This window comes from Bufo bufo, chromosome 1 (assembly GCF_905171765.1).
Source record: "Bufo bufo chromosome 1, aBufBuf1.1, whole genome shotgun sequence".
Taxonomy (NCBI): Eukaryota; Metazoa; Chordata; class Amphibia; order Anura; family Bufonidae; genus Bufo; species Bufo bufo.
Window position 1 is genome coordinate 49,243,133 of NC_053389.1, and position 9,657 is coordinate 49,252,789.

Genomic DNA, 9,657 nt, shown 5'->3' on the forward strand with positions numbered 1-9,657 from the left:
TTCGGAATAAAGATGGCGGATCGCATGTGGTCGTCGGCGAACACTGCGAACTGGCCATCACTGTTCCAGTTCACCTGCCAGTTTACCCTTAGTCTGCTGGAGCCAAGAGAAAGATCAAGTATTGTTTGGATGACACAAGTTGACTGCAAGATTATTCAAGTAAAACCCATTAAACTTCACCAAGTCTGGACTACAACTCCTTTGTTGCTACAGAGCCTAGCACCGGGGAGCGACAGTATCCAGGTGGGGACACCATGACACAACATACCACTCAGTATTCCTAAACACTGGGACCCGATTAGCCCTGAGGGGCAGCACATGTTCCTCATTCCTGGAAGTCTTAAAAGTGTGATGAGGGCATGACCTGCTGAAAGAGGCCACTGCCAATAGGGGGCACCAGTGCCATGAAGGGGGTACTTGTCTGTACAGAGTTTAGGTAGGAGGTACGTGTCATCTCCACATGGTGTCAGGACCCAAGATTTCCAGCAGAACATTGTGCAGGACATCACACTGCCTCCGCTGGCTTGTCTTCTTCCCGTAGTGCATCCTGGTGCCATCTCTTCACCAGGTAAGTGATGCTCAGGCACCTGGTCATCTACATGATGTAACATGATTCATCAGACCAGGTCGTCTTCTTCCATTGCTCCATGGCCCACTTCTGATGCCCACTGCATTCATGGTGGACAGGGGTCAGTATGGGCACCCCATACCTAGCAGGCTGCAATGTCCTGTGTGATCTGACACCTTTCTATCATAGACAGCCGTAATGTTGTCAGAAGTTTGCTCTACAGTAGCTCTTCTGTGGGACCAGCCCAGATATGTTAGCCTTTGCTCCCCACAGATCAATGAGCCCAGGGCATCCATGACCCTTTAGGTGTGTACTAACCATAACATACCTGGAGCACCATTTTGAAGAAGTTCTGACCCCGTTATACCGCTATCAGAATTTGGCTCTTTTTTATTCTATTTTCTGAAGATGATTATGGGGGCGGCCATCTTGCCTGAGCCGTTCTTAACAGCATTTAGAAAGCATTAAGAAAATTGCTTTATGGCAGCCCCATGGGCCATAGACACAATGTTCAGGAGAGGACCTCATTGACTTCTATGCATGCTCTGTGACCTGTGCAGAGGTCATTGTACAAGGAAAGAATAGACAAGCTCTGACAATCACCCATTGTGAATGGTTGATTCTGTCTTATCTGTCATTCAAATCCTGCCTGTAATGATATCACCTCTGTGTATAGATAAGCGGATAACTGCAGTAAAGTGATCTGTACAGACCAAGGCGAGACCAAGGCGAAGCTGCCTGACTGCGCAGGCGCAACTCATGTACATCGCAGGTTTTAACCGGCTAGGATCACGTGCCGAATGTACGGAATGTGATCTAAGAAGTGTCTGCAACCTAATTGCACTGGGGAGCGCAACGCTGGCACGGTAGGAATATTTTGAAGATTATCACTGAATTACATGAGTAGGGTTATTGGCTACGCTCGGGTCCACTACCCCATCATTTAGCTAACTAACCTTCCCCATTTCCTCTCCCAATAACCACACACAGCCACTGTTTGGATTAAATCGGCCACAGCAGCCGTCTTTTATTAAATAATATAAATAACATGAATAAACATAACACTTGATATAACAATGACATATATATATAAATATATACATGTCTAACTGACGAGGGAGGTCCTAGAAGCCGCCTAACTGCACCTTAAACGACCACAAACCACCACGGCAATTCCATCTTGCCCCCAGCCGCGTACCACAAGCTCGGGGACACCAACTGACGGACGCCATACCAAGCCAACCAGGTGCCCCAACTCTGAGAGTCCAGCCCCACCATTGAGGCCCTCTCATTCACCGTTACCATCCAGTAGCCCCAGCTTCTATGACCTCCCCCCGCCACGACTGCTGCGACAAACGCAACACTTAACGACACACTCCGTCCACCACCCCTTGTCCATTTTTTTTTTTTTTTTTTTTTTTTATACATTTATTTATTTATAAAATACACATTTTTTTTTTTTTTTTTTTATATATGCATCCCCTCTATAATATACCGTTGCCGCCCTGAAACATCCAAGTACACACTACGGGAGGGAGGGAGGGAGATGCTGGCTCTCTGCTCCTAAAATGGCGGGCGCTGACCTGCCTCACCACTACTTCAGCCTGCCGCTCCCCGCCCCTTTCTAGCTCCTCCCCCCTTTTCCTGCACTCATCCACTTAACCCTTACCTTCCCTGACCCTTGCTCACAAAACCCCTCATGCCGGCCTCCCCTGAAGCGTGCCGCTTCGTCCGGCCTCACTTGAGTAGGGTTATTGGCTACGCTCGGGTCCACTACCCCATCATTTAGCTAACTAACCTTCCCCATTTCCTCTCCCAATAACCACACACAGCCACTGTTTGGATTAAATCGGCCACAGCAGCCGTCTTTTATTAAATAATATAAATAACATGAATAAACATAACACTTGATATAACAATGACATATATATATAAATATATACATGTCTAACTGACGAGGGAGGTCCTAGAAGCCGCCTAACTGCACCTTAAACGACCACAAACCACCACGGCAATTCCATCTTGCCCCCAGCCGCGTACCACAAGCTCGGGGACACCAACTGACGGACGCCATACCAAGCCAACCAGGTGCCCCAACTCTGAGAGTCCAGCCCCACCATTGAGGCCCTCTCATTCACCGTTACCATCCAGTAGCCCCAGCTTCTATGACCTCCCCCCGCCAACAACGCGCAGCTTGACAGCCCTTAAGCTCGCGCGTTCCGCCACACCCGGAGGGCTGTTTCAATACCTCCCTGCAAGTCCAGTGACCACAAATCAATGCCCACCGCATTGAGGTGGACTCCATCCTGTCTCCAAAAGCCTCCTGTTCCTGCTTCCAACTCGGGGTGCCTCACCACCACCGCCCCATGTTTGGCACAGAACCGCCCAATCACCCTGTTCAGCTTAATCCTAGCCTTATTCAGCCTTTCAACCGATCTCGCCTCCCTCCAGACCTTCCTGGGGACAATATCCGACCACACAGTGACAACTGACGGGAAGAGGGACCACAAACGCAAAAAATCAAAACGTATATCCCTGATCAACTCTCTGCAAGGTCGGACCCCTAGGTCATTTCCCCCAACATGCAACACCAAGATATCTGGGACTCTATCTAACCTGGCTTGCCGATGAACCTCCTGCAAAACACTACCCCACACCATACCTCTGCGTCCGATCCATCTTACTATGGCTGTCCCCCGATCAAACCCCAGCTGCCGCCCATTCTGCCGAACATCCGCTCGTAATGCCCCCCAGAACACGAACGAATGGCCCAGGATCCAAACTAATAACGGGGCATCACCTGAAAAAAGAACGAGACAAACATGGTTAGACACAGCCTTAAACTGCCCCTAAACGCACATACAGCCGAAAACGCTCCGACTCCCACCTCCCAATACGCTTAATCACTTCATCTCGCACCCCCAAGCGAGCAGCCTCCGTGGCAGCACCTATCCTGAAGGAATGACCCGTAAACTTGCCAGAGTCCATTCCTAGATTACGCAAACATTTCTTGAATACCGCTATAAATTGAAATCGCGATAAAAAGGAGCCATCCTCATGTCTGAGAATCGGGCCTGCCGCGACCCCTGCCCTTCCTTGAAAATCACGCAAACACCGTACTGGACACACTAGACATCCCGGCACCTCAAACAATGAGACTAAATGACCCCTCCCCTCCTGATCCGTCTTTGAAAATCTCAGATAAATCAGCACCCTGTCGTCATATAACGTTACATCCTCACTCCTCAGACCCCCTTCCCGCTGCACACTTGCACACACTAACTCCCCTAAACGAAAGGCTCCGAAAAAAGCCAGAGCAAAGGCTAGTCTAAATAAGCTCACCTCCCAAGCCGAGCGACACACTCCAGCTACCTGCTCCCCTAACTGTAACAATAACGAAAAGGACACCGGTAGGCGGGAATCTTTGACACGCTGAAACCTTCTATAACCCTTCAAAATTTGTCGGACCAAAAAGGACTTAGTAATGTCCGGGGAATTCCGCAACTTGAATCCGAAAGCCAAGCCCGCCATGCAACCATTGATCTTGGCAACCGACCAACCTTGATCCTTCACGTGGCCAATGAACAGTAACAACGGAATTTCCCCGTCCAGTACCTCGACCCCTAGGTCATTACACCACTGCTGCCACCTACTCCAAGCCCTATCGTACATCCTCCACGTGCCTTCACTCAATGATGCCTGCAACAGACAAGCTACGGTACCTCCAGGATCTCCCACAACGACTCTGGACACACCAATCCGACCTGACTCGCCTCCGGGGCCAGCTGGCGAAACCGCTCCCACTGAAAACGAGAAAGTGCGTCAGCTATACAGTTAGAGGAACCAGGCACATGCACCGCAAACACCCAAGCATTAAGGGACAAGCACCGGAGAACCAACTGCTGCAATAGGCAAATAACTGGGGGGGAAGAAGCCGTTACACTGTTGATGGCTTGCACAACTCCCAAGTTGTCACAATGGAAACGAACCTTCTTGTGCCGAAACTTCTCCCCCCAGAGCGTGACTGCCAACACAATGGGGAAGAGTTCCAACAATGCCACGTTTTTTACCCACCCTTTTCGTACCCAGGACTCAGGCCACCGACCCGCACACCACTGCCCTTCACAGTACGCCCCAAAACCCGCTCCACCCGCAGCATCCGTAAACAATTCGCAATCAAACGCATCAACCACCCCCCCCATAACTAATGCTCTGCCATTAAACTGTTTTAAAAAGGAATCCCAAACTTTCAAATCCCCTTTCAACTCACTGCCTAGTCTAATAAAATGGTGGGGAGACACCACCCCTCCTGTCGCCGAAGCCAACCTCCTACTAAAAATGCGGCCCATAGGTAGGATTCTGCATGCAAAATTTAATTTGCCCAACAAAGACTGCAGGTCCCGCAGACGAATCTTTTTTGCTGTCAATGCCGCCGCCACCTCTGTTCTTAAATCTGACACTTTGTCTACTGGTAGCCTACACTCCATCCGCTGTGTATCTATGACAATACCCAAAAAGCTTAGCTCAGTAGCCGGCCCCACCGTTTTGTCCACCGCTAACGGGACTCCAAAACACTCAAAAACAGACTGTAATGTGGATAACAACAACGAACAAACCCTAGATCCCCCCGGCCCCAAACACAGGAAATCATCCAAATAATGAATGACAGAGTGACAACCTGATTCCTGAACCACCACCCACTCCAGAAAAGAACTAAAACGCTCAAAATATGCACACGATATTGAACAGCCCATTGGCAAACACCTATCCACAAAATATGCGCCATTCCAAAAACAACCCAGTAAATACAAACTATCCGGGTGAACTGGCAACAACCGAAATGCCGCTTCAATGTCACATTTTGCCAACAGGGTACCCGGACCCAGCTTCCTTACCCATTCCACAGCCGCATCAAAGGAAGCATAAACCACAGAACAAAGTTCCGGGTCAATGCCCTCATTGACCGACGCACCCTTAGGGAATGATAAATGGTGGATGAGCCTAAATTTATTAGGCTCCTTCTTAGGGATCAAACCCAAAGGGGAAACTCGCAAGTTACTGATGGGTGATGTAACAAACGGACCATCCATCCTCCCTAGGGAAACCTCTTTAGCTAACTTTCCTGTCACTATGTCCGGGAACTGCAATGCCGAGCGCAAATTCTTCCGCTTCTCTAAGACTGGTAACGGGTGTGAAGGTATATGAAAACCGAACTTAAACCCTGAATACAAAAATTCAGCTAACTCCTGGTTCGGATATCTATTTAGATGCCCCACCATCCTTTCCACTCGCACTGGGGTCTGCCCCTTTTGCAAAACTATCCCCCCCCCTTTGTCTACCCCCTCTAAAACATCTGCTAGCCCCATGGCCCCCGCCACACACGGAACATTCATGCCTAAATTTGCATTTTTGGCCGAATTTGCAACTTCCTTCATTGAAAAGGAAGCAGTATCCTCTTCCAACTGGGGGCGTCCCTGTACCTTGCTGTACCCCAACCCCTGACTCACTCCGAAAGGACTGACCACTCCTACCTGGCGCTGTCACCCTCATCCATAACGCAATGTCCTTATGGTCCCATCTCATATTAGGACGGACTGCTTTCCTCTGACGAAACTGCTCGTCATACCGTAACCACCCGGAACCCCCATACACTCTATAGGCTTCCCCAATAGCATCCAGATAGCAAAATAAAGGGGAACAGCATTCCGGACTCTTCTCCCCAATCACACTTGCCAAAATAGCAAAGGCCTGTAGCCAATTACTAAATGACCTAGGGATAAGGCGATAGCGACGCTTATCATCATCCTCCTTTCTTACTCCGTCCTTTTTTACCACATCAAGGTTGAACCGCTCCAACGGAAGCAGCGAAAAAATTTCTATATACTCTCCCTTCCAAATTTTCTCACGCACCTCCGTTTTCAAATGCGCTCCCAGGGGACCCTCAAAGCAAACATACACCTCCCCTTTTGCGGCGTCATCTAATCTGGGCCTATCCTCCTCACCTCCCGCCTGCGTCTGCACTGACACTGATTCGGCTACACCTGTGCTATTGGCCACTGCTACATTACTATTGTTAGCGGTCGCCGGTACATTGCTATTTTCTGCCCCCAACCCCCACGCTGCTAAGGGGGTAGCCCCCATTGCCCCCCTATCCTGACTAACCCCAGCTAAACCACACAGCAAGCGCCCCAAACCACCGATAATAGCACTATTGCTCCCCCCCGCCCCAGGCGCCACATTAAATATAGATAACAGTGTTCCCAGTGATGTCTCACCTAACTGCCCGGGTGCTGTGAACCCGGCAGCCGCAGGTCCTGATTCCTGACGGACGACTCCTGGATCCACGACGTTCCTTTGATGGGTACTTGCGCTGTTCGACGGCAGCACCCCAGGCGGATCACTGCTGGGTGCGTTAGGAATGGCTCTGGGACGCACTCTGTCTTCCACGGTGTCAGGACCAGTAGCAAACTGTCCGCCCTCAGGAAATGGCCTGCGCAACTCCCTGTCCTCCATATAAGCATCTGCACGCCTGTCTTCATGCCCAAGAGGCCTGCTCTGGGGCGGGGAGCCGTCCAGAACAGCCTCGTCCTCCTCCTCTGTAAGAAGCGCATCATGGCAAGGCCTGCGCCCGTCCCTGGCACCTACAGGCGCAGCCTCGTGTGCCACTGAAAGGGGCTCATCCTGTAAGGGCCTGCGCCGGGCCGCCCTGGCCGACCGCGCAGCCCCGCTGCTGCCTCTGCTGCCACTACCTCTCCCACGCTGAGCAGGCCTCCGACTCCTGGGGACAGGAGGGGATCCTGCAGAACCAGGTCCTGACTCCCCTGTTGCTGCCGCGATGGGCTGAGGGGAAGGCCCCACAGCCTCTGGAGGGTCCCGCCGGACATATGGATTCCTCCCACGCCGGGAGGTCGCAGTAGCCTTAGAATGCTCCCGGCGTGGAGGGTCCCTTGTGGGGCTCCTGACACGGCGCCGGACCCGGGGGGGTAAATCAGGGCTCAGGCGCGCCGGCGGCCGTACCCGCCGCGGCCGTGTAGCTGCTGGAGTAGGGCTAGACGTACCCACCTCCGCCCCCCCTAGCAATGCGGTCACCTGCTGCTCCAGCCAGTCGCTGCCCCTGGTGTCCGCCGCTTCCCTCAAGCGCCGCAGCATCACCTCCACTGCTTCTGCCATTGCTGAATCCGATGCTGCAGTTCAGAAGATGCTGGCTCTCTGCCAGATGCTGGCTCTCTGCTCCTAAAATGGCGGGCGCTGACCTGCCTCACCACTACTTCAGCCTGCCGCTCCCCGCCCCTTTCTAGCTCCTCCCCCCTTTTCCTGCACTCATCCACTTAACCCTTACCTTCCCTGACCCTTGCTCACAAAACCCCTCATGCCGGCCTCCCCTGAAGCGTGCCGCTTCGTCCGGCCTCACTTGAAGGGGGAACCATAAAAAAAAAAGAACATTTTAAAAAATTGTGGATAACCCCTTTAATGTTATGGCTGATCAGTCTATATGTAACCTGGATACAAAACGTACATTGGGGTGTACATGAAAGGAATGTGACCCCAGACGCTCGTTGCCTTCATTTACATCGCTGATGTATTAACACAGGACATACAATAGATCCTAATAAGCCCCAAGGTTGCACATTGCCGCTACAATTTTCTCTGCCAATTACCGAGATTCGATAGGATAATTTGCCTGGTGCTCCGGTAATGGCACGCTGGGGTGCGGCATTAATTACATATGTGCATTCCAGCAAACAGGACAAATTAAAATTAATGCTAAGGAGAAAATGAAAATACCTGTTAGTTCTATGTAAAGGCAGGACGCCGGAGCACACGTAATGAAACACATTAATAAATCAGCGCCTGATGCGTCAGCAGAATTATCTACAAAACATGGCTGACATAACGGAGAGCTGCACAGCAATCAATGGGCAAACGACCTGACCACAGCACAGGGGTCCTGAGCATGCAGATGTCACCCCCAAATGAAAACCCTGAGAATAGCATAACATATCAAGGACTGTCAGAAATATTGAGCAAGACTGTAATCTCTTGGAGCAAGCAACTAAAGCTGACCATTAGCTATTTCTCCTGACTCCACAGTAAGCATGCATGTTTTTTTTAATTTGGTCATCTGTTCCCTCAAAAATAGACCCCATTGTCATCTCACCTTCAAACCCCTCTGTCCCTGTTTCTTTTTTATCTCCAGAACCCATTCTCCCCTCCATACCACTTTTTTATTCCTCCAGGCCATCTGTCCTATTCGGACTTCCTTGCCTTCTCCATAGCCTCCTGTTCCCTTCAAGACTCTTCTGTTTCTTTCTAAAGCCCACTGTCCCCTCCAGTTCCTTCTGTACCCTCTGTCTCCTACAGAATATTTTGTCCCCTCCAGATGCCTTCATCCTGTCCAGACCACTTTGCGTCCACCAGACCCCTCTGTCCCCTCCAGTACCAATGTCCAATGCAGACTCCTCTGTACTCTCCAGACTCCTCTGTCCCCTCCAGATAGCACAGTCCCTTCCAGACCCCTTTCTCTAGTATTGACTCTTACCCCCCTCCAGACCCCTCTCTCTAATATTGACTCTTACCCCCAGACCCCTCTCTCTAATATTGACTCTTACCCCCAGACCCCTCTCTCTAGTATTGACTCTTACCCCCAGACCCCTCTGTCTAGTATTGACTCTTACCCCCAGACCCCTCTGTCTAGTATTGACTCTTACCCCCCAGACCCCTCTGTCTCCTCCAGACACCACAATCCCCTCCAGACCCCTCTCTCTAGTATTGACTCTTACCCCCAGACCCCTCTCTCTAGTATTGACTCTTACCCCCAGACCCCTCTCTTTAGTATTAACTCTTACCCCCAGACCACTCTCTCTAGTATTAACTCTTACCCCCCAGACCCTTCTATCCCCTCCAGACACCACAGTCCCCTCCAGACCCTTCTATCCCCTCCAGACACCACAGTCCCCTCCAGACCCCTCTCTATAGTATTGACTATTTCCCCCAGACCCCTCTCTCTAGTATTGACTCTTACCCTCAGACCCCTCTCTCTAGTATTACGTTTTACCCTCCAGATGCCATTGTCCAATCCAGACCCCATT

General features: G+C 51.0%; 1 protein-coding gene across 1 annotated transcript; it reads right to left on the bottom strand.

The window, feature by feature from the left end:
- Positions 1-2,640: 2,640 nt before the first annotated feature.
- On the bottom strand, positions 2,641-6,843 carry LOC120994502. Its single transcript, XM_040423125.1, has 2 exons — positions 4,291-6,843; positions 2,641-3,368 (listed from the first exon to the last, which is right to left on the bottom strand). Exons 1-2 carry the CDS (start codon positions 6,001-6,003, stop codon positions 3,351-3,353), a joined length of 1,731 nt encoding a protein of 576 aa, XP_040279059.1. The 5' UTR covers positions 6,004-6,843; the 3' UTR covers positions 2,641-3,350.
- Between the last annotated feature and the right edge of the window lie 2,814 nt (positions 6,844-9,657).